Genomic DNA, 26,304 nt, shown 5'->3' on the forward strand with positions numbered 1-26,304 from the left:
GGACCAATAGAGAGAGACTTTAATGCTTGGCTCTTCATTCTTGCCTTAGACATGCTCAATGTCACAGTATTTTCATATAATTAGAACTTAAAACATTCCTAACTGTGAACAATACTGTTTCCCGGATGCCTGCAGAGGACAGTTAGTTTGGAATCCAAAAGAAATCCCTGGATTCTACAATATCCCACAATATAAGATTTGAATATTTTAAGTTAATAGGAAGCATTCTGTTTGATATTTGAATTTCCACTGCAAATGAGGGCCTTTCTTTGATGCAGTATTGTACAGGTACTTATGTGAAACAATCCTGACTATACAGCCACTGCCTGCCCTGACACGTGGACACAGACATACACGGTAAGGTGGACGTGATGAGAAGCTGACACATGAAAGGCATGGGACAAGATGAGTGGCTCAGCTGGGTTTAAACCGCTTTGAGCAGAATGGCATCAGCTTTATGTGGGTAGCAAGCCCAAAGTGATGCAAGTAGCCATAAACATTTACTGATATAGTGAAAAACAGGAGCTTTTGTATGGCATTGACAGGTCAAGGATCATGATCAGAAAGTTACAGGGATTCAAACCAATGATCAGTGGATCCTGGTGGGTCTAACGGACACAACTCATTATAACACAGATATTTGCAGTATCCCAGGCTACTATTCCGCCCACGCCCTGATTGCTTTCAATGACAAGGTATCAGTGTCTGAAATAACCGCCTGCCTGCCCGCCCGCCTCCCCGTGGCTGGTAACGTTTCTGTCGGACTGCATGAAATTTTCCTCTACCTGCTGGACTTCTGGCAGACAATTTTAAGATGACTTATGTATTTAGTTTTATCACAACTACTTGTAGATTCTGAAGTAATTGTTTGCAGTATTTCAACTGAATCGAGACATGATTTGTCTCTTAATTTTTGCAATTGTTCAACATTTCTAATGTCTGAATGTGGGCAGGTAACTTTGAAGATGGGCAGGCAACATTTATGGGTCACCTGCCCGACTGTCTTGTTGGGTTTTAAAATTATTATAAACATGTATTTGTTTCTTAGGGCTTAACACAACAAACTGATGGGACACATCACACTAACACAAGTACATTGGAAGGTGACAGACAGACAGACAGACAGACAGACAGACAAGAAAGTCAACAGACACACATTACAAACTTTGACACACAGACACAGAATCTCAATGATGAATCAATGCATGACAAATCACATTTTCTTCCTCTGTTGCAAGCACAAACACATCTAAATCACCAGTTAAAGAAATACAAACCCCCAGCTCTAAAGTATCACACAGAAATTCCCCACTGCACGCCATACTCACCATACAGTTCCACAAAGCCGACATGTTTGATTTTCTCAGATGTCTCAAACCATCTTTAAAACTTAGTCTCCCATTTTAATTAAATATGTTTCAAGCTAACGAGATCTTTGCGAGCTCTCATACCCAGGCCGCATCTACTTTAATTACTGAACTGCGGCTGAATAAAACAAAAGAATCAATATAACAGAACAATCCAAAGTCCCTTCATATTCACAATGCGAACATTCCTTCTTCACGAGTTCCATTCTTCCACCATGTCCATCCATACTATTCCCAGCTTAGCAAAAATCCTTTGTTTTCAAAACTTCCCTCAACTCCAGAATGAGGAAAAGTTTCAGTCCACAAGAGAAGTCTGGCGTATGTTCCCCAAGACTCATCATCCCTCCTGTATCAGTCAGTGAGGGGTTGGGAGGGTTATTGTTGGAATCTAGTTAGGGGGCCTGACAATACATTACATCTGGAGGAAGATGGCGCTACTGAGATGCAGTTAACCTTAATGGAGTAAGTGAAAAAACACACACATGATTTGGTGCTGTGGATATGGAAATGAGCAGCCCTCCTCTGTAAGAATATTGTGAAGCATAAACAAGACTTCAAGTAGAAGCTCCTCAGCACAGTACTCCAGTTTGAAGGGCCTCCTTTTCAAAGTATCTGAAGACATATCTGCATATGATTCTTGTGACAAACTGCAGAATATTTAAATATACATTCTTGTTTTGATTAGTTTTGCGGGAAGGTTTTGTATACATTCTCTTCTATGGGCTTCATTTGACCAAAAGTAGGGAAAACTTCTATACACAATGTATGATTCAAAGGCTCCCATCCAAACCACCACCCCCACCCCCCACGCCCCCCCCATCCCCCACCACCCGCCACCCCCACCCACACACACACACTCCAACCCAACCCAACCCCCAAGCCAGTCTCTTTTAAGTACATTGTTTACATATAATCAAGTGAATCTAAATAAATTGAACAGGTACGTCCAACAGAGGAAGAAACTGTGTCAAAGTGAAATGAAAACAAGATATATATTATAAATGATACATTGAAGAAAGCTTGAGTAACTCTTATCATTCCTCACCATGCAACATACAGTGTCATGTGACATGCATGACATGATGCACCAGCAAAATATTTGTAGTCATTCACAAAGCATGATGCACCACAGATATATATCTATCAACACTGGTGCAGGTAATATACATGAACAATGATTTGTTGAATGAACTTGCTACCTACCACAGAAAAAGTTCAGGCAAATTAGGGGGACAATGCAGGATGAACGAATATTAAACCACTCTATCATTCCATAATAATATACATGCAAATGAACATGGAGTGAAGCATGGGATGTTTCTGTGATGTTTGAACACCTAATTGTGTCACTTACAGGTATCGTGTATTCGATAGCTTCCCTCAATCTCCTGATAATTCACCATATTCAGCATATATTCTAAACATAAATTCAAAATGTTGCAGGCCTATTTTTCATTATGTATTCACTGTGTGTATTTCATAGTTAAACAAGGCCTGTAACCTTTGGGTGAATTGTCCCACTGATAGATTTACAATGATGGCGTCTGTGTAGAAAACATTACAAACCCCCTTGCTTCCCTGCTTTCAATATCAGTCCGCTAAACACAGATAAAAACCTCCCTCACAGCCTCCACGTAATTTTTTCTCATCTCTGCAGTTCAAATACTGATGACATTGCGGGATCAGTAACATCAATTGGCTTCATCTTGTCTGGAGTTTTCTCCCCTGATATTTTAATCACTCCCATGGCTCCATACTAAGTATTTCAGATTCCAACTTTTTGTGCTTACCTCGGTACTTGTGACCTGACCGTGTCAGGGAGCAATCATTTAATCTTATTGGAAGCTTGGATTTTTCTCAACCAAAAACAATATTGTGGCCATATGAAAATTTAAATTGTCCAATAAGGAAACTTTAGTCATAGAGAGATGAGTTCATGGAAAAATATTGAAAAATTATAAGTAAGTTTTCATTCCAACAGAAGAAGAAAACTTTCAAAGTGACCTCATCAGCAAAAGGCATCGCCTCTCACCCATTGCTGTGTGTGCAAGTCTTGTGAAGAAATGTTCAACTGTCTTTTTTGAAATTTTTGTTTTACAAAAGATGCTAAAAGCTTTTTTGTCTCCTGAAGTTAAAAAAGATACCAAAGTGTTGGTAGAATAATGAAAAAATTCAATTGCCTCAAACTAAACTCCCAAGTCCTCCGAAAATAAATGGCTGGTTCCCTCACCTGAACTCGTTTACACAATTTCCTCTTGACGGAGTGCTGGTGAACTAATTTTAGATAGAAACTCTCCTGGCGTGTTACTTGAAACTAGGAAGAAACCAGGTTATAGCAGCCACAAGTCAGTGTAAAATAAGGGGAAAAAATGGGCTGAGTATTTTTGCCTTTTCCCCATTTTGAGGTAATTTTTTACACTTCCCGCTAAAGCCAGGAAATGATAAAATGTTGTTGTCTTCATTTGAAACTTGCACAGTTTTTATTTCTTTCAACATCTGTCATCAACATGCACACCACGCTAAATCAAACATCTCGAGACATGAAAGACAAATTTCCACGTCTCAAGTTTCCTTTTAAACAGTCATCAACACATAAAGAAAAATATTTATCCTTTGTGTGAAAATTACAATTGTTATTCATGATGAAACTACCTGTTGATAGATGAACGTCAGTCATGACTATAAATAGCACTTGATTAAAGAGGGAACAATTTGAGTGTGTGAGCTGACTATCCCTGTATAAGCCGGAAGGGAAAGACGCCTCTGGCCGTGTGCATGCCACACATCACTGCTGCTACTTCTTGTGGTAGATTATGATTTGAACATTCCAGGCCCCATGTAACAAAGAGGTGCACAACATACCAGTCACAGAGGCCACCTCCACTGTGATGTCACCGGCCAATCCTATCTTATCAAGGGCACAATTTGATTGGAAATTGGTTTGCAATATTTTATTTTTTCTTAAATTTTCTTATTGTTTTATTTTTTTTATTTTTTTTGGGGGGGGGTGTACATTTACAATTTCAAATATTAATCTTTGAAAGCATAATGGTGTGCAAATATATGTACGATGTTGTGCAGTTATTTATAGAAACACTGGTCTTGACCTTGTAGACATATGTTGTTTATTACAATTAGTAGAACATCTAAGAATATCTAAGAATAGTACACAACATAGAACCCATAATAAAAGCAGTATCCTCTGCTGTTAGGTGTTAGAGAGCACTATCACCAGGGAGCACAATGGATTGGTTAATGCTCAGCATCAAGACAACAGGACAAACTCTCCACTCAACTTCTGTCATCTCGAGCTGTAATAGAATTGTGCCCATCCAGGGGAGACAACTGTTTAACAACCTGTACAGGTATGCAGCCTCAAAGTGAGACTGGATGAACTAATTTACTAAACTGTACACAAAGGGGAGACAACTGGGGTGGGGTGTAAAGACTGACACCTACCTGATTCAGCTGGTGAGCTACGCTCTCTCTCTCTACTTCTAATTCTCTCGTCAGACGCTCAAACTGTGCCTCCTAGAATAGACAGTTTAAGATATACATCTCAGAAAAACTCACAAAATAAACACCATAATGAAACAGTTGTCATAATTTTTTTTTAAAGTGCAAGAAGTCTCCCAGATTCCCTTGTGACAAAATTAAACAAGGCCACATACACAAGAGTTATGTGCCCTTGAAAACGAAAACCCTTCAACCAGCAAATTGGAAACAAGATTTGACTTTTTCCTAGCTAACTGCATCCACTACGTTGTTACAAGGTCCTATCTCAAGTTAAATCTGATCAGTCTCAGATCAAGGACACAACAATCCATGTACATGGAGGAGCAGGTGGCCAAGACCAGCCGGTCATTATCAGTGTGCAGTGTACATTGGTTTCAGTTGTGATTCAAGGAGGATATTCACCACATGGAAAAAGTCTGAGAACAATCTATAAGACACAGAGAAAGCAGCAGAACTTTTTCATGAACACACACGGAAATGGTAGCTCTCAAACAGAGCCATGTCAACTTCGCTGTGCACTGGGATTACGTTTTGATGTAAGAACACATACAATGCTACAATCAATCAAATTTGAAATTAGCATCACTTAATGTCAGCTTCCCTGAACAATGCTGGTAGCTGGGTGAATCCTTATGAAGCAAGCAAGTACAACACACATAAAATGGTCCAAGTATGATGATTGTAAAACCACACCTTCATCTGTGCAGATTCTGACACGGCAAGCAGAGACCAGTACAGTTTCTGTGGCACTGACTAATGGTCGTCCAGTGTTCTAACATATTCCCCAATTTGATAGTGACATAGAAGAATGCTTTATCAAAAGATTATCTGATGTCATGGAGCAGTTTGTCTCCAGCAAAATCAATGCTGTGTAAGTTCTGAGGACCTGCTTTGTTCTTGAATCCCCAACAAAGACCCGGGTAATAAAAATAATGATATTTTACTGCCCTTTGTGCGAGGAGCAACATACACAACTTGTCAAGGAAACAGGATATCTCTACAGTTACTTTTTCAATCATACAAAAAACATTTTATTTTAAACATGTTTTGTTGAGGACAACATTGACAGCAAACAATTGACTTATACGGGGGTGGAATAAAATAACACAGAATATTACTTTCCACTTTCTTCTTAAATATTAAAAATTATAATCCCAGGCAACCCCTTAGAATATCCATTGTTTTGTGTCTCCTTACACCAAGATGCTCTAGAGAGTGGCACTCTGTCCCACCTAACTGTTGCTGTAACATTTACATTGCGGATGGAGGGGGAAAAATGAGTTCCCACAGATCATATCTTCTCATTAATCTGATAACTGGCTTCACAATCCAACAAAAGCATGTTACACAAACTCAAACTACACCTATTTATAGCACTGAACATAAACAAAACTCAAAATCGCCTTCCTACAAACAACACGTGTCAAGTGCTTTCCTATTAACATCCCCATCCAACCATGCGATCCTGTCACTCTTTCAATAAATGCCAGGTGTTTAGTTATTTCTGAAGGTCACGAGGCGCTTCGTTTGTTCAGAGAAGAGACATATGCATCAAGTTCTGTTTCAATTTTGTTTCAAAAGTCTCGTTTTCTACATATCACTTGACGTCCTCAGTCTTCAGAGCTGCTGGAACATCCAAATGCACTGGAGAATCTTTTCAAAATTTGTTAACGTCTTGAAAAATGTCCAGTCATTATTTGACAAAGCTCATGTAAATGTCCTATTGCAATTTTTACCAAGAAACATTACTTTCCTTTAATCCAGAATGGCATCTATATCTTTCAGGAGGTCAGACATATATTCAAGGCAGACATATATTCAAGGCTGGCGATTGCTCAGGGAGAGCATTTATTCCAGGATTTACAGTACCTAACCACTGGACTCCTGTTGGGCAATAAACTACGTAAAACTTTGTAACGGATCTCAGATCAATATATCCCAACACTGAACGTGGTCATACAATGTTTGGTGCCCCTCTGTACATCCACTGCCCAAAAACTAAATCATTTATGCTTCATACTGTTCACTAATTGTAGCCATTGATTCCTGAACAGATTGACCTAACATCGTTGTTCCAGTACAGTAATATTGACTCCAGCTGATAATGTGCTGATCGAAATACCATTCAAGCATCCAAGTTGATAACGCAACAGTGAGCGAATGTCGGCACGCTAGCTTGGCGACACTTGGACCCATGCATTGAGGAAAGATCAATACAACTACATGGATACATAAGTGAGGCTGGACATAAACTTATATCTCACGTATCGCTGGTCAATATATTGCCTTTCATCTGTAGGTTGAGCGTGACAGTACCGTCTTGCGCTACGTTCATCTCACTCAGCAGACACAACAACTGTACAGCATAGGACACTTCTCCTTCATTCAAACAGGGAATCTGACATAAAAAAAGGAGACTGTCAGTTTCTGCTGGGCAAGGACGTGTTGGAGTAAGTTGGGTTCCAACATTTTCAGGAATATGTTGCTGTACAGAAGCATCCCCAATCAAGGATAGACAACAAGAATCAGTGAGTGAGTGAGTGAGTGAAGAATATAACTGCTGTGTCACAGCTTCAAATACAATGGGGCATCTTAACATTGTGCTGCATGGGCGTACTACTGGAATATTTGGAATTTTCACATAAAGGGCCCATGTCAGAGAATTCCTAGAGTGAAGCAAATAGATGTGACAGTCTATGCAAAACCTAGAGAGTCCAGCACAAACATTTTTTCAGATTTTAATCTCAACATGCTGACTTTTATCAGCTGAGCATATCAAACTGAAATAACTTCTACAAAACTGGTCTGGCTTCTTGGTCTGATATAGTTTCCTGGCCAATTATGTTCACCCCACAGGCAGGCTCTGTGTGGAGTTCACTGAGTACACTGTAAGGAGCTTTGTCTCAATGGCTGCCAGCAACTGGTTGACATCCGAGTCGTGAAGGTAATGAACATAATTGGGAAAATTCTTCAATGAAATTGAAAGTGCCTCCATTAAGGAGATACTCTCTGAACATGTCCTCTCTAAATAAGTGAAACACACTGAATGCAGGCCAACTGTTGACTGGGAGGGTTAGATGAGGGATCATGGACCATGGTTAAATCAAAGCTACTTGTTTCATCAAAAGCAGACAAGTAAACACCATTAAAGACATTAAGTGTGATATACCAAGAGGACAGAACCAGGGCCCATTGCACAAAGCCATCTTAGCACTAAGATTATCTTAAGCCTATGGGAGTTACGATCATTGTAGCGCTATGATCGCTTTGAGCAAGTGGGCCCTGGTCAACTGGCACCTAGCAAACACAATCCAGTGGGGCCAAGCTGTATCAAAATTAAGATGATATAACTGAAGAAAAATTGACATAGAGCTCGATGATGAAGCATGTTTTAAGGTACTTAAGATTTAAACAAAGAACAAATTTGTTGATCCTTAAAAACTTTGAAATCGACCTCGTAGCACTCATGATGTGACCTCGTGATCGTCACACCTTTCAGAGTGACCCCATCCGTGCAGAGCGACAATCTAATCCGTGGCACCAACTGCAGGTAACAGAGTAAGTATGAACAAGGAGCCTCCACTCCCAGTGTAACACAGAGATAGTGGCCCATCAATGCTATCAGATTCATCAACATGCGATGGTTCGGGAAGCAAACATGCTCCCTTATCTGATACCCCATTGCTAAACATAGATTGCACTCTTCTATTACAAATTGGCCGATAAGGAGGGAAACTGAACCACTTGAACCATTCATGCACAGCCTGTTGCATCAGGTGCACCTCCAACTGCACCCTCCCAGCACAAGGAACAGGCACTGCAGCAACGGCAGGAAGCATCAGTGGTATGACCTCTACACTCCTCGCATTTCCCCATTGCCACAAACTACCCTGGTACATTCACATCTGCCCAAGAACATTCATGTTTGCCCTTGTACATCCACGTATGCCTCGGTACATTCACATCTACCCCTGTACATTCACATCTACCCCTGTACATTTGCTCTGCCCCAGTACATTCACGTCTGCCATAGTACATTCATGTCTGCCCCGGTACATTCACGTCTGCCCCGGTACATTTGCATCTGCTCTGGTACATCCATGTCTGCCCTATTACATCCACGTCTGCCCTATTACATCCATGTCTGCTCTGGTACATTCACGTCTGCTCTGGTACATCCATGTCTGCCATATTACATCCACGTCTGCCCTATTACATCCACGTCTGCCCTATTACATCCACGTCTGCTCTGGTACATCCACGTCTGCTCTGGTACATCCATGTCTGCCCTATTACATCCATGTCTGCCCTATTACATCCATGTCTGCCCTATTACATCCACGTCTGCTCTCGTACATTCATGTCTGCCCTATTACATCCACGTCTGCCCTATTACATCCACGTCTGCCCTATTACATCCACGTCTGCTCTCGTACATTCATGTCTGCCCTATTACATCCACGTCTGCCCTATTACATCCACGTCTGCCCTATTACATCCACGTCTGCCCTATTACATCCACGTCTGCCATATTACATCCACATCTGCTCTGGTACATTCACGTCTGCTCTGGTACATCCACGTCTGCTCTGGTACTTCCATGTCTGCCATATTACATCCACGTCTGCCCTATTACATCCACGTCTGCTCTGGTACATCCACGTCTGCTCTGGTACATCCATGTCTGCCCTATTACATCCATGTCTGCCCTATTACATCCACGTCTGCCCTATTACATCCACGTCTGCCCTATTACATCCACGTCTGCCCTATTACATCCACGTCTGCTCTGGTACATTCACGTCTGCTCTGGTACATCCATGTCTGCCATATTACATCCACGTCTGCCCTATTACATCCACGTCTGCCCTATTACATCCACGTCTGCCCTATTACATCCACGTCTGCCCTATTACATCCACGTCTGCTCTGGTACATCCACGTCTGCCCTATTACATCCATGTCTGCCCTATTACATCCACGTCTGCCCTATTACATCCATGTCTGCCATATTACATCCACGTCTGCTCTGGTACATCCACGTCTGCCCTATTACATCCATGTCTGCCCTATTACATCCACGTCTGCCCTATTACATCCATGTCTGCCCTATTACATCCACGTCTGCTCTGGTACATCCATGCTGCTCTGGTACATTCACCTCAACCCTGATATATTCACATCTACCCTGGTAAATTTCGTCTACCCTGATACATTCACATCTGCCCTGGTAAATTCACGTCTACCCTGGTACATTCCTGTCTGCCCTGGTACATTCATGTCTGCCCTATTACATCCACGTCTGCTCTGGTACGTTCACCTCTACCCTGATATATTCACATCTACCCTGGTAAATTCATGTCTACCCTGGTACATTCACATCTGCCTGGTACATTCACGTCTGCCCGATGACCTATGACCTCTGCTGTGTGGGGTACGCCCTGATGTAACTGACTGCCGCGGCCTCCACTATTGCTGCAGTTTTCTCCTTCTATTTCCTTGCAGCAGTGAACTCAAAGCTGTGACTTGAGAATATGTTCAAGACTTGACGAGCTGCAGATGTAACATCTCCATACATAGCTTGGTGGCACAATTTGTAATGTTTTGTGGGTCTGCTGAACACTTATTTACATACCTCAGTGAGTTGGGTTGAATAACAAAGAGGGAGGAATGACGGAAATGATGCTGGTCATAGATGTTCTTACCAGTCTGGTGAGCATGGGTATACGACCCTGGTAAACTACCATCGTAATCAAGGATGTAGGAATTGGAGCCCGATCATCAGATCTCACATGTATGACTTTTGTTAGGTGTGAAATTGAACAAATACTATGAATCTGAAAACTCGACCAACCCATTTTATTTTCATCTTAAACCTCTCTGCTCACAACAAAACTGACCTTGAACTGTGACATTTATATACAACTGACAACCTTGAACTACGACATTCATATACTACACTTAGTGTGTCACAAACAAACGTAGCTGATCTAAATAAGTGAGACAAGTCCAAATACAAAGTGGGCCAAGACAAGTACAAGTGTGTTTTGAAAGGAAGCAAAGCTCGTTACGAACTGAAAGAAAGCTTTGAAGAGCTACTAAAACAGCTGATGATACCAAGTGCACTTGGCAAAGTTGCAGCCAGCGATGTTGCAGAGGCCGGGGGCTGCTGCCAATGGTGCAGTGCATGAAGCAGGTGGTGATGTAAACACTACAGGTTACACTGACCCCACGCCTTACTACACATCACACAGGAGTTTATTGTCAGTGGCGGCACGTGGTCCTGTGGACAGCACACAGGTTACACTGACCCCACGCCTTACTACACATCTCACAGCAGCTAATTGTCAGTGGCGGCACGTGGTCCTGTGGACAGCACACAGGTTACACTGACCCCACGCCTTACTACACATCTCACAGGAGCTTATTGTCAGTGGCGGCACATGGTCCTGTGGACAGCACACAGGTTACACTGACCCCACGCCTTACTACACATCTCACAGGAGCTTACTGTCAGTGGCGGCACGTGGTCCTGTGGACAGCACACAGGTTACACTGACCCCACGCCTTACTACACATCTCACAGGAGCTCATTGTCAGTGGCGGCACATGGTCCTGTGGACAGCACACAGGTCACACTGATTCCACGCCTTACTACACATCTCACAGGAGCTCATTGTCAGTGGCGGCACGTGGTCCTGTGGACAGCACACAGGTTACACTGACCCCACGCCTTACTACACATCTCACAGGAGCTTATTGTCAGTGGCGGCACATGGTCCTGTGGACAGCACACAGGTTACACTGACCCCACGCCTTACTACACATCTCACAGGAGCTCATTGTCAGTGGCGGCACATGGTCCTGTGGACAGCACACAGGTCACACTGATTCCACGCCTTACTACACATCTCACAGGAGCTCATTGTCAGTGGCGGCACGTGGTCCTGTGGACAGCACACAGGTTACACTGACCCCACGCCTTACTACACATCTCACAGGAGCTTATTGTCAGTGGCGGCACGTGGTCCTGTGGACAGCACACAGGTTACACTGATTCCACACATTACTACACATGTCACAGGAGCTTATTGTCAATGGCGGCACGTGGTCCTGTGGACACACACAGGTCACATATTAGTTAAGCACGTTGGTCGTGGAGATTCCCTGGATGGATGCCCGTGGTTGGCAATCCAGACAATCCAGTGACTAGAATCATGAGCATCGATCCTTGCAATTGGGATACAATGACATGCATCAACCAAGTCAGCAAGCCAGACCACCTGATCACGTTAGTCCTCTTACGACTTTGCTTAACACTTATTCTACCCCAGATCTTCATGGGTCGGGTCGGTAGGATGCAATGCAGATGACTGAGTTGGTACCAGTGTTGTAAACACAGCAGGTCACACTGACCCCACACGTTACTACACATCTCACATGAGCTCATGTACAGAGCTGTCAGCAATGAAACAGATATACAAGTCAATTCTTGATTGAGATATTCTAAGTGTCCATGTGGAGATTGAATGTCACTGACTGCTTGGGGGGTGGAATAAGAATAGTCGATATTGTCATAGGACAGCTCCAGTTCAAGGTCATTAGATGAGATTTGGCTTCACATATTGTTGTCTTGGTCATAATAAAGAAGTTGACATCAATAAATTCTCTTCCTTAGGAGTCGGTCTCTTGAATGTTGGAGGCACCTGATGATATATTGCTCAAGGCCACAAAAAATTTCAACCTTGTAACTATGAGTGAGTGTTTGTTTCTTTGTTTCTTGTTTAGTCGCCTCTACAACAAGCATGGTCGCCTTTTACGGCAAGCATCATGGATGCTGAAGACCTATTCTACCCCGGATCTTCACAGGGAGACAAGCATGGGTTGCGGAAGACCTATTCTACCCGGATCTTCGAAGGTTCTACGAGTGAGTGAATTGTGTGTGCATGGCCAAATATTAAAGTCTGGGCCAGGCAAATTAACAAGCCACACCTTGAGTCAGGGCGAAGCTGAATCAGGTGGTGTGTACATAAGCATGTTGTACCTGTGTTCTACACCTGCTGTAATACAAACACCAATCTGTGCACGCAAAGCAGTCACTATTATCATATATCACACCTATCAATTCCAACCTTGCCAGGGTGAAATATTTCTCCATGTAATGACTAGTGTCATCGATGTGATCAACCAATCCGATAACTTGATACCACGATCTCATAAATATGCAAATGAGGTCACCTGGCAGGAACTATTTTTAGTAAGATTTGATGTCACGATCTCATAGACAAATGAGGTCAGCTAGCTGGAACTACTGTTTGTAAGCCCGGTACATCCATGCGGTGTTTACTTGATCATAAACAACTGCATAACGCTCCTAAATCATTAGATAGAAGTTTCCCGATGTGCACATGCTTCTGCAAACAAACATGAACAGGGCGGCCCCCCTGGCTTTATTAATTGTCCCTATGTGGATTCTACAGTGAACCGTGTGGTTCCGTATCGTGAACATCATATATTTGGAATACTGAATATATCTTATGCTCACATAACACAATATATATTCCTAATATGATATTTACGATACTCAGCTGGTAATCTAAACAACCGTTTCAGATTCATACATCAGCGGAACAGTTTTAAGTGTCATCTTCCATAGTCGTAAGTTCATTTGCTGACATTCGGTGTTGTAGTGTCCGTACATGGTGTGAATTTGTCCTTGAGTGAGTGAGTGTCTAAGGTTTGACACTTGCCAGTGTTGGCACACCAAGGTCGGGTTTGAACCAGGTGCTTTCTGACTAAGTCCATGACAGGAATGGAGTGAGTGAGTGAGTCAGTGAGTGAGCAATTCCATCAATATCACGGCTGCGGACACCAGAAATGGGCTTCACACATTGTACCCTTGTCAGGAATCAAACCCGGGTTTTCGACGTGACAAACGAATGCTTGAACCACTATGCTACCCGACCACCCCGGCATGAATAGAGTCTGGACCAGACAAACCAATAGTGACAGCATGAGTCCCAGTCGTTTGCTTGCTCCACACCACCACAAGACACAGTCTGCCAGGTCACACATGGTAACCATCTGACCCTCCAGTGAGTGAGTGAGTGAGGGTGTACTGATACTGTGGATCATCACAGCTCAGAGACACATCCAGGATAACATGGAGACATTCCACAACACCATGAAACACTTGGCGTGGAATCCCCCTGACCAATCGGCAGTAATTGGACGGACGTATCTAATGAGCTTAACCTAGACTGAAGCTAAGCGGTAATAACGTGAACATGGCTGCTTGAAAGGGATGCCGAGTCACACCACCAACTTCAGCTTCCCCCAATATTGTTATTAGAAAATGTCGGGCTGACGCTCGACTTTAACAAACAAGATTCAATTTCAGCTGGAAGGCTCATGGAGATTATTTGAGAAAACTTTGCAATGGTAGCATGGCCTGTGTGGTGCCATTGGAGTGATCAACCAGGGCAAAAAAACAAAATGGCTCATTTGAGAGAAATATGATTTTGGTGGTCGAGATGGGATGACAAAATCAGGGCCATTACAGAAATGAGCTGAACATGCCGCAGGCTGTGAATATAATAACATTTCTTTGTTCTTGAGGGTCCGATCCTACATTTCATTCACATTTTATCCAAAAGTGTTGAAAAACGAACTTGGCGTATGTGATATTTGATTATTTTCAATGATGATTCAAGTCCATGGCGAGAAGAGAACATCACATGTCTCAATCGGCCGAACACAGACACCTGACCTGTTCTGTTCTGTTCTGTTACTTTTCCCTCCTGTGTCTAAACAACTCACTGAACACAAAACAGCTTCAAAATTCAACAAGCAATTCTTGCCATTTTGTCTAAAAAGCAATCGGAAAACATTTATCCTTTATTGTAGACTCGAAGGTCTTCAGTAACAAAAGGTTCAGTGATGTGTTCCAAATGATTTGACCATTGCAATGTAACACGTTTTGTTTGGCTGGTTCAACTAGAAGGTTCAATTGGCTTTAAACTTTCATTTTTTGGTCTCAAAAGCACAGGAAGGGGCCAAGTTTATTAACTCTTTCAACACCGTAGGCCGGTTATCCGGCCAAGAAGCATCGAGTCCCCAGACACCGCAGGCCGGTTATCCGGCCAAGCCGTAGTCACGTCAAAATAGTACTATATTTTTATGGACCTACCTGTAATGTCATTCATTTATTAAATCTATCACATTTCACAATGTCTAAAATACATATTCCATTTCAATTTAACATTTTTTATCGTTAAATTAAAAAATTATTCACTATTTCTCGCGATGTTATTGAAAATAAAATTCTCGGACACACATTTCGACAACGGGTCCACATCGAACACGTCAAAGAGGAAAATAAAGACGTTTTAAACAAATCTTTAAATATATTATACAAAGTAATAAATAAAATCAACAAAAATATATCTAAAAGTAATCAAACTTACATCTAAGTTATTATTTCCATCTTTTCGTGCGATCGCGTGTAATGTAAGTCAAATGACATCTCGGCTTTCGTCGCCTTGAATTCTCGGCTCGGACACGATGTTTAATGCAAAAATATATGCATGAAAAATCTTTGTCACAGCTCGTAACCTAGCACGATACATTCACGAAGTTCCATATTTTTAATATATATCGTGATTTCCTGCTCAAAACGTTCAGAATTACACGATTTAACAAAATTCTTTCGCAAACTTCTGTAATTTATCGAACACGAGCTTGGTACCACAGCTGTAATTTGATTGGCTGCCTTAGGTCACGTGCTCAAAATTGACCAATCACGAAACTTGTAGCAGATTTCAGCAAGAAAGCGTCATTAGAAACCAATTTTAATCCAATGAAATCGCTTGTTATAACTACGAAAAAAAACCAGTCGATGTTACGTGAGTGTAGATGAAGGAATAAGCTTTCCAGCGATGTGTCATATGCCATTCTTCGACGAACGTGTTATTCATACGAAACCTCGAAAACGGGGGTATTTCTTCATTTTACTGAGCGGACAGTCCCTGTTATCGGGAAATGGGTGATGACAGAAACTGTTTATAATTCTTTTTAAAATGATTTTCCAATTACGTAAACAATGAAAATAAAACAGAAATAGGTACGTGAATATTTTGAAATCATATATTTGCCGAAAATCGTCAAGTTTTCGCTTCCTTGGTCCTTAATCTTGATGTTAACAACGTGTTAGCGTACATTTTTTATTTACAACGAATTTAATTAAGTTGTAAATGAATTATTGTAAATAATGTGAAAAACATAACTTTCATATTTATAAACCATAGGATCAGACCTTTCAAATGGTGTATAACATGTAGTAGCAAATATATTTTACAAGCAGGTATTTTCTTTGATAAATGTTGGCTTCATCGATGACACAAGAGTCTCTGGGAACTCGGTGTCCCAGCAGTAAACACTCCTGGTTGACTGGTGTTGAAAGAGTTAAATTGTTTAGAATACTTGTCTGTCCCCTGGTTTCATCAAATGTCCTCAATTCTCAGAAAGGAAGGGGTCACTTTTCCAGTTTCTGACCATGCGCCAATGTCAAGATTCTAAGTTTTTCACCGTTGAATGCTGACCACATACGGCACCCCGGTGATCTGCATGTGCAGTTCAAGTCCCCACCCAGCAGCATGACCTGCACATGAAGAGTCAAGCCGTCGACTTGCACAAGAAGAGTCAAGCCGTCTGCAGCTAAATTGAATGTACTTCCTTCAAGCATACAACATCAACGGAATAAAATTCCTAAGAAATTGTGTATCTTGCCAGAACGATATGACACTGATAATGCTCAGTCTCCCAAATTATGCTGTCGCTCAAGAAATTAGATTAACCCTTTAACTGCAGTGTTGGCGACTTGACATCAAAGCAATTATTGGGACGACTGACAGAACACCAGGGGTTAAATCCAGCACCCTTCTGCCTGACCCGAGATTCATAGTGTGTCCACGATCTCTTCCCTGGGGTGGGACAGTTAATTGTGTCCTATCAGCGTGTCTGGGGCTGAATTAGCCGCACATCTGAAGCCGTCTGCTCTATGTGAAGAACGAGTGAGTGAGATTGGCTTAGCACCACAATGAACTGTATTCCGTTTGAGGTGGGAAGAAAGCCCGAAATCATACAGGTCTTAGACATTTACCACTTTGGTGAAAACCACGAGCACAGGTATGGAGCTGAAAAGCCTAGAAACATAATGAGGGCAAATCTGGGATTCAAACCCATAAGTTCCTGGCACACCTAAGGGAGGCAACTCCTTACAGTAAAGATGCAGTGACTTTGACGACCATGTGGATGGAATCATTTGAGCAAAGAAAGCCATCAGCTTTATAAGAAAGCTTCGTGGGAAAGGAAGTTTCTATTTCAGCCTTGAAGCTGTCTGTTTAATGGCACAGGAATCCTATTAGCAAAACAAATTCTCTTTAACAGTTTACATATATTCTATTTTTATTGCAAAAATGGTTTCTCTTGGAGTCTAAACTGCCAGGAATCTTCCTCACAGTTGTCTGCAATTATCCTCCTATCAATGTCTCAGGAATCAGATTTAACAACACGCCCGATAACATTTCCACCAGTGATAGGACTCCGTCCGCTGAGAGAAATGCTTGCTTCTGTGCGTGTAAAGACTCAATTTCATGATGCAATCTCAGAACATCAATCCTCTTTACGCTGCCTTGTCACAGAAGACCAAGAATCTGTGTGCAGACTCATCTTGTAAATGCCACCAGTCCCTGTGTCACTCTCACCTGGTTCACAATCACAGGTCTCTAACATAAAATTATTTCACCTCAATCTCGCAATTCAACATAATCCATGACTGCAATGTCTGCCCCGCTGAACTTCTCAGTGGACCACAATCCAGCTGATCCTACAAATAATATGCTGTCCAATCCCCCAGTTCAGTATCTACCTAAGACTTGCTTCCTGCACCTGGTGTCAGACACGCCCACATCACTGACATTCCAACCACTCGGCCCTGCTCGCCTGTCTGTGACACAAAGTCTCATATCTCCCAGGTGGGTAATAACACCACACAACACCACCACTGCTTGACTCACTGCTACTTGTCTTCCTGTGTATAAACTGCAGGCTTAATCTCTCATACCAAGTTTTTTATAACCAACTACAGCTTAAAGTAGCTGTTCAAAAATAAACAAATAGGAGACATTTTCGTTCGTAACCTTTCAAATAACAATCAAGGAATGGGAGAGTTTGTCTAGGATTTTTTAAACTGGCTAAAAATACAGTGCTAGACTTGGAAGCATACAAAATGTCTTGCAAGCTTAAAAAGGATTTCAGGCCTTACAAATAAGTTTTGACAAAACCGAGGTTTACTGAATCTCTGTGTAAGAAGAGCCATTATCATCACAACAATTTTACATAATGAGAAAATATTAAATGAGAACTGCGGTGTGGAGTGGAATTGGATGGAAGACAATAACTACACCTGAAGATTTCTATGCTAGACCTACACACAGTGATGTAATCAAATCATACCCGTGCACTTGTTATAAAGCAGATATCATTCGTGCATATTTTCAATTTTTCTAAAAGACAGAATATATATTTTGGTTTTAGTTTAGCCATGTAAGTGCACTTGCACCAATAACAGCCAGGAAATTTCAACAGTTTGATCATTTTTAAGTTTCCCCATTACAGCACATATGACTAAAACATTTCTCTATGGCTTCAAGGACCATGAAGATATTTGGACATATTTTTCATTTTACCAAATAAAATACTTCAGGAACAGTTCTAAGTGTCCTAATAATTTTGGTGAAATCTTTCACTCATGCACAAAACCATGCAAAACTTCACAGGAGAAAGAAAGCTAAGTCTGAGGGATAATTCTCAAACAGCAGCACATGCCTCACATCGCCGTGACAACTGGCACGCTTGTTCCCCACACTTGATTAATCGTCTCACAATCAACTACCTGTGTAACTCAATCCCCATAAACAAATTACCTGTAACGGGCTGACCCTAAACGACCCGAGTCACACTAGGGGGTGTAACCTGGCACCACGATGGGGAGTCACATGAGGTCATCACAGCAAGACGGAGCCAAACTCAACATCTGTCACCCACAGCCATGGGGATATCAGGTCCGCTCTGGTCACTAATTGTTGCCAGGCTTATGTTTAGGCAGCAGGACATCTTGTTAGCAACAACAGGTTTTGTTTGTTTGTTGTTTAACGCCACACTCAGCAATATTCCAGCGAAATGATGGCCGTCTGTAAATAATTGAGTCTGGACCAGACAATCCAGTGATTGACATCATGAGCATCAATCCATGCAATTTGGATACGATGAAATGCATCAACCAAGTCAGCAAGCCTGACCACCTGATCCTGTTAGTTGCCTCTTACGGCAGGCAGAGGTTGCTGAAGACCTATTCTACACCGGATCTTCACAGGTTGCAACGGGTGATCATTCAGGATTATATATGTACATCTACACTTGGGCTGTGAGGATTCAAAGATACCTATGATATCTTCAATACTTAGGTACACGGATACTTGAATTGTCAGTTTCGGAGATCACGATGTGCTATAAATAGAACAGGAACTAATAGAGTTATCTCCCTTAATGCCAGAAGTAGCAGATCACCACCTGTAAGCAAGGCAGAACACAAGGACGTGGTATTTGGGACGTACCGACTAACTGTTACATTTAATAACCATCCCTTCATTCAAAACTGTTTAACTTGTGGTTTTCTTTGTAAACGTTTTTCAGATAAAAATAATTAAATGTATGAGGAAAGAGGTTTTAGAGCTGTATTTCATTGATTTCATCATTTCTTAGTATTTGTTGTGGTATATTGTGATGCCAGTAGTATCGTCAGTCCGTGTTGTGACACAAATTGTATCACAAGATACCAGGCGATACACAGCTCTAATATATACATTCTTTGTGTAGTAGTGCCTTTTGTGTCTAATTCTAGACCTGCACTATAACGTGAACTCTCCGTGAGCCGACAGGTTAGTGAGTTAGTGAGTTTCACACCCTGTTAGCATTATTCGGTCATAACTGTTGAGTACATCAAGAACACATCTGGACCCATGTTGGGAATCAAACCCAGGTGTTCACTGTTACAAGTTAACGCTTTAACCCCTAGGCTACCACACCCTCCCTCCATGTTGAAGCAAGTCCTCTCAGCTCTGTGATAGATGGGAGCTTACAGCTGAACATATATTATTGCCAACAAAACTGTATTTAAAAATAACAGTTCTAATTGTGTGAAAAAATTCATTACAAGCTTCTATTGAAACTGAATATCCTCCATGGTGGCAGCTAGGGCTTCAACGAATACACTATGAGGGGAGTATGATACGTATCATGGATATAGGGTAACAAATACAATAACAAGTTACTTCCAGTGTCGCATGCTCACGGTAATCAGCGGGTTTTGTCTTTGTGTTGGGGGAAAAACATCGTGACAGTGTCAAAAACACTCTTTACAAAAAAATCCTACATATTCGATTCCAGTGACCACGAATAACTAATTCAATTCTTGAAGGGATACGGTTCGATTCACCGAATACACAAGTGAATTGTAACAGCCCTCATTATGCGCCAGCCTGTGTATTTTTCTCTGCAGCAAGCTGGTACAGGGGCTGTTTATTTAATTGTGGGGCGGTGGGGTAGCCTAGTGGTTAAAGTGTTCGCTCGTCATGCCGAAGATCCGGGTTCGATTCCCCAGATGGATACAATGTGTGAAGCCCATTTCTGATGTCCACACCTTGATGGTGCTGGAATATTGCATAAAGCGGCGTAAAACAATACTTACTCACTCACTATTCAATTGTGCTATGCCTCAGGCAAACTAAAATATCAAATGAATAGTCTGTTTGCAGAAGCAGGACTTGATCTGTACATAAACAGTATTCAAGCAGTTAGAAACCATGCCACACTTTCTAAAACATCTAAACCTCCAACAGTTTACCAGAGTTGATACATAAGTGTACAAAAAATCAAATTCACCTTACAAGAATTGGGGATATGTGTTTATATAGGAAATAAAAATAAGAGTTAACTTTATACACCCTCACCAAACATGAATTTACTTACTATCAACTCAGAAGCACCTACAGAAAATAGAAACAACATTAGCAGATCCGTGAGAAACTAGTGATGTGTAGCAAGGAAGTGGTTATTGCATTACGTACATTCTTTCACACAGGATAGCAGGGGCTTCAAGAAGACATTTGTTTTCTGTATGAAACTTGACAATACTTAGCAGCGGCTTCAAGAAGACATTTGTTTTCTGTATGAAACTTGACAATACTTAGCAGGGATTTCAAGTAGACATTTGTTTTCTATATGAAACTTGACAATACTTAGCAGGGGCTTCAAGAAGACATTTGTTTTCTGTATGAAACTTGACAATGTTTAGCAGGGGCTTCGAGAAGACATTTGTTTTCTAAATGAAACTTGACAATACTTAACAGGGGCTTCAAGTAGACATTTGTTTTCTATATGAAACTTGACAATGCTAAGGTGTAGGACAGAATGTCTTCACTCTAAATCTGGAGGACTTCAGAAACCACCCTCAAGCACAATCTCTACACCCAGAGCACAAGGAAGCTATGAATTCCTACACTAAAATACAACATGTATAAATATAATCTACAGACACAGCAGCTCTGCTAAACAAGATCCAGGTGTTTCTAAGAACACCTGTCCCTATGACGACATGGACAGGTGTACTATATATGAAGACAAGGCTGACTTCAGGATTTCAGCTTCTCTACCCTTCCAATGTGATACTTCTGAACAGGTGCTATCGATGGCTAGCAGGCCAAACCCAAACATAACATGGAAAGAATATATCCTCAAGTCACCTGGTTTTCATTATGACAATAGTTCTAAATCATCGCTGTATTGTTGGCATGGATGATTTCCCAATGATGTTTTCAGAATGAAACTACGGAGGAAAGTCAACTGACCTGTGCTTTCACAGACTTCAGTATACTGGCTGCAGATTCGTCAGCAACGTTGAAAGATTCATTGGTCTGCAGCTGGTACGACTGCATCAGGGCGTGGTCATCGTAGGTGTCGCCACCCGCAGGCATCGCTCATACACATATCAACATCATCGACGGCGGCGGGAACACTGCAGGGCTGGGCACACAGGCTGCAACACAAGTCAGGCATGGTCAGATGCAGTGAGAGCAAAATATAGTTATCATTTCATGACACACACTAGCAGAGTATAAGCCTCTCGGGACATTTTTTCAGTAAAATCATGAGGAGTCTGTGATGCAAGTTGACCACTGAAGCAGGGATATGGTGCTAACAAACCAAGAATCATTATCAGTTCAATCTGGGTTTCGAACTCGCGATCATCGGATCCTGAAAGACCTGGGGGACACAACTCTGTACAGTGACTAGCAGCGCCACAGATCACTAAGCTATCCATGATCCCTTCCCACATGAGGGCTGGTGTTCAAATTACAATCATAAGATCCTTGCACAAAAAAGGGGCACAACTCAGATGGTCATCAAGTGGTGGTCACACCTGTCTGCAACAAGTCAGTTGACTCGGGGACTAAGTGAACTGATTTACCGATATGATTCACAGATTGTCAGGAATACATACTTGAGTCTCATATTAAAAACTGTTAAATGATCAATGTGAGAGAGACAGAAATGCTAAATATTCTTTCCTTCATCGATCATGACCCAGTGTTGAAGGGGCCACCATGTGTTCAAAACAGCTGCTTCCACCTGCAGACATAAACCTAACACAGGCAGTGGGAGATGGCAGGTCACAACGCCCCAGCACAGACACGAGGCGAACAGTTCCGCTCATTGATCACCACACATCCAACAGAACATTGTGCAACACAGACAACCAACAGATGCAAATTAAAAACAAACAATCTGTGTTCTCACACAATAATTGACAGATCAGCTTGAAGCAGCTCACGGTAAAGTGTGTATAGCATGTTGTAATGTGCTCTCTAGGACAATATGTTTGTTACTCCATGACAGACAATATCATCTTTTAGTTTTAGTAAAGATTTAATCATTTTTCATATTTTGATAATGTGGCCGCTATAACAATCATTTAGCGCACAGGGATATAGCCATTCATATACCCACAGCTCATATAGAGATACAGTTCTGCCTCATCACTACTGTTGTAAAACCAACCAGACAAGAAAGGAGTATTGTACTTTTGTCTATATCTCAAACATAATATAAATAATAAATTGTTTTTATTCTTTGCAGGACTACTCTTAAAGACAATCAATCTTCACCAAATTCTCACACAAAATGAAAGCAAAAGTTTTCCATTTATTATCTTATCTGATAAAATCAAACCCGTCTGCTTCTCTTGCACACAACTACCCCATGCCATCACCTAAACTACCCCCTTCTTCCTGATCTGACCAATCACTAGCCTCCACAGGTATCATGTGACCTGCAATGATGCAAGGTGTGCACTCACTGACGAAGCCTGTGACATGAGGAGAGCAATTCTCTCCCAGACATAAAGTCACACGACACTAATTTCAGAGCACAGATACAGGCAATTAATGTCAAAGCTTCACTAAGCTTGCCATAGAAAACTGTCAAAACATTGTCTTCAGATGTGAAAAAGATGCAGCTGGAGCCTTGATACACGGTGTGATGTGTGCAGGTGTGACGATGTGATGGGTGTGATGTGTGCAGGTGTGACGATGTGATGGGTGTGATGTGTGCTGGTGTGACGATGTGATGGCAGGTGAATGCTGCCTCATCTGTATGGAGCCTGGAGCCTTGAAACATGGTGTGATGTGTGCAGGTGTGACGATGTGATGGGTGTGATGTGTGCAGGTGTGATGATGTAATGGCAGGTGAATGCTGCCTCACCTGTATGGAGCCTGGAGCCTTGAAACATGGTGTGATGTGTGCAGGTGTGACGATGTGATGGGTGTGATGTGTGCAGGTGTGATGATGTAATGGCAGGTGAATGCTGCCTCACCTGTATGGAGCCTGGAGCCTTGAAACATGGTGTGATGTGTGCAGGTGTGACGATGTGATGGGTGTGATGGGTGTGATGGGTGTGATGTGTGCAGGTGTGATGATGTAATGGCAGGTGAATGCTGCCTCACCTGTATGGAGCCTGGAGCCTTGACACACGGTGTGATGTGATGGGTGTGACGATGTGATGGGTGTGCTCGTCATGTTGATGCAGTCTAATGCCTCATTATGTTTGAAGTATCTTACAGCGAGAGTTAAATACCTCTGCAAGCAAGAAACTGGTGACTCAGCACTTGCCACATAACCATGACAACCATGACAGGCAGGTAGATAATGAAAACCTCTAAATGGGATGCAAGTTAATTTCAGTCAGCAATATTCTAGTCACTGCAGCCTCTGAACAATCCAGTCAAACCAGTGACAGAAAGCACGACAACGATCCACAAGACAGGATGACACGCAATAGGCCAAGTCACTGAGATTGATCACCAGATTCAATGTAGTCCTCCATAAGGACTTGCACATTAATTGCATCATTGTTACAGGTAGATTAATTGTTGGCATGGCAACATTAACTGTGCTCAACTGCAGCCCACAACAACTCCAACTGAACCAACTGCTGCGCGACCTGCTTCCACCAGACAGGCAGCCACACTGTACAAGAAATGTTGGTATAACCTTCCCCAACATTTCAGTCATGTGTGGCGAAACCATCTCTGGACCGGGCATGTAAGCTTTTATTTAATCAATAAGACCTCCTACATTGAAAAGTAGCCAAACTTATTTTACCGTAAATAAGGCAACATTTCATTCACAGATTTCTTTCTCAAAGAACCATTAAAACATCAATTAACCATCCATCTATATTCTCCCTGTGACAGTATATCTCTATCAGCAGAGTAAGTTCACAGACCGAGTCCTGGTCCAGATAGACATCTTGCATTCAGCTTATCAAAGTCCACTGTCCATCCCGCCTTCCATCGCTAGCCCCAACTCATCCCCGACATGTCACTTCTCCTTCAACAGTAGCCGATATAGATCATCCCCAGACCATCATTCCCAGCATGCAATTCTCCGTGGCTCTTACACTATCAATATTTTAATTCTTCCTCAGTCACCGACGTCTGGTTGCTGTCATTCAGGCTAAACATTACCACAAGCCAATCACGTCACAGCAGCGATTACATCAGAACATTCACGCCAATACCACACACTAACACTGAAATACATCCAGTTCCCCCCACGAAGAGAGCGTGACAGAGTGAGTGAGTTGTCCTCTGCTGCTTCAAGCAATATTCCCGCCAATTCACAGTGAAGGACTCCAGACATGGGCTTCACACATTGTACTGACAGGGGGAACATAAACCAGGTTTTACAGCGTGATGAGTCAGTGCTTCAACCACAAGGCTACCCAACCATCTCCTTGTAACCCAAGGCCATCGATGCCATCATGACACAGGTTGTCTACCATGTCTACAGAGGTCACTACAAGGAGCCAAATGTCAACAAATTCTAAATAGGCTCCAAAACATTATTCTTTCTAAAAAAATTCAATGAAAATCAGTAAAATGAGAATTATTGACAGAAGGTGGAAAACGCAAACTCGTTGAAAGAGTCTACGAGCCACAACTCATTTGCGATTGGTCTCTCTGTGATAAATGGGCTGTGATGAGCTGCGTGATGTATTTTCAACTCAGGACATGCAAATGAGCAAATTGTGTGAGTGGCAGGATCTACCTGTAGAGCAGAACATGCTAACCCTTTTCGTGAACACCTGGTGTGATCCATTTCTATAAATTTCACCTCTATTTGGCCTGATACGCCTAATGGAATATGTTTCAAAAGGACAGAATATTCAGGGGTGATCTTTCTCTGGCGTTGATGTTTCATATTTAGACAAGTGTCTAAGCTCTCATATTGAAAACATATACTTACAACACAAACTTTGTCTCACCAGCACTTCACTCACAATATTTCACTCACCAGCACTTCAATCACTAGTACTTCACTCACCAGTACTTCACTCACCAGCACTTCACTCACCAGCACTTCACTCACCAGCACTTCACTCACCAGTACTTCACTCACCAGTACTTCACTCACCAGCACTTCACTCACCAGCACTTTACTAACCGACATTAGTAAATGTGATCCTGAACATTACATCAAGACATGCTGAGAAAAGACCCAACGACACATCAAATGATGAAACTAGTCGTCAACCAGACAGCCTCTAGTGTCCAGTCTGTATCCAGTGGCAAGGTAAATACTATTAAGTCCAAGTTCCAACATTTTTCTAAGGAATGCATTAGAACCAGAGGAAATTGTACAATCAAACATTCTGTCGCCAATTCAGAATATTGATTCTCTGAGAAATCCTGTAGTTACTGAAAGAACATCCTGCATATGGACGACTGAACATGCAGGGATG

The 26,304-nt window shown here is 42.0% G+C and overlaps 1 protein-coding gene across 14 annotated transcripts in view; it reads right to left on the reverse strand.

Annotated features, from left to right (window-relative positions):
- The window catches only part of LOC124116842 (armadillo repeat protein deleted in velo-cardio-facial syndrome homolog), a 121,628-nt gene that overhangs the window by 48,363 nt on the left and 46,961 nt on the right, over positions 1–26,304 (reverse strand). For 8 of the 14 annotated variants that reach the window (XM_048385681.1, XM_048385676.1, XM_048385679.1 and 5 more), the window contains exons 2-3: positions 21,851–22,038; positions 4,827–4,898 (exon numbers count right to left, since the gene is read on the reverse strand). In XM_048385681.1, the coding sequence (XP_048241638.1) occupies positions 4,827–4,898; positions 21,851–21,976 (198 nt within the window). In that variant the 5' untranslated portion in view covers positions 21,977–22,038. Of the gene's footprint in view, positions 1–4,826; positions 4,899–20,972; positions 20,990–21,850; positions 22,039–26,304 lie in introns of those variants that run through there. The other 6 variants (XM_048385687.1, XM_048385685.1, XM_048385684.1 and 3 more) reach the window with 3 other exon arrangements.

Source organism: Haliotis rufescens, unplaced genomic scaffold (genome assembly GCF_023055435.1).
Source record: "Haliotis rufescens isolate VD_foot unplaced genomic scaffold, xgHalRufe1.0.p SCAF_6, whole genome shotgun sequence".
Taxonomy (NCBI): Eukaryota; Metazoa; Mollusca; class Gastropoda; order Lepetellida; family Haliotidae; genus Haliotis; species Haliotis rufescens.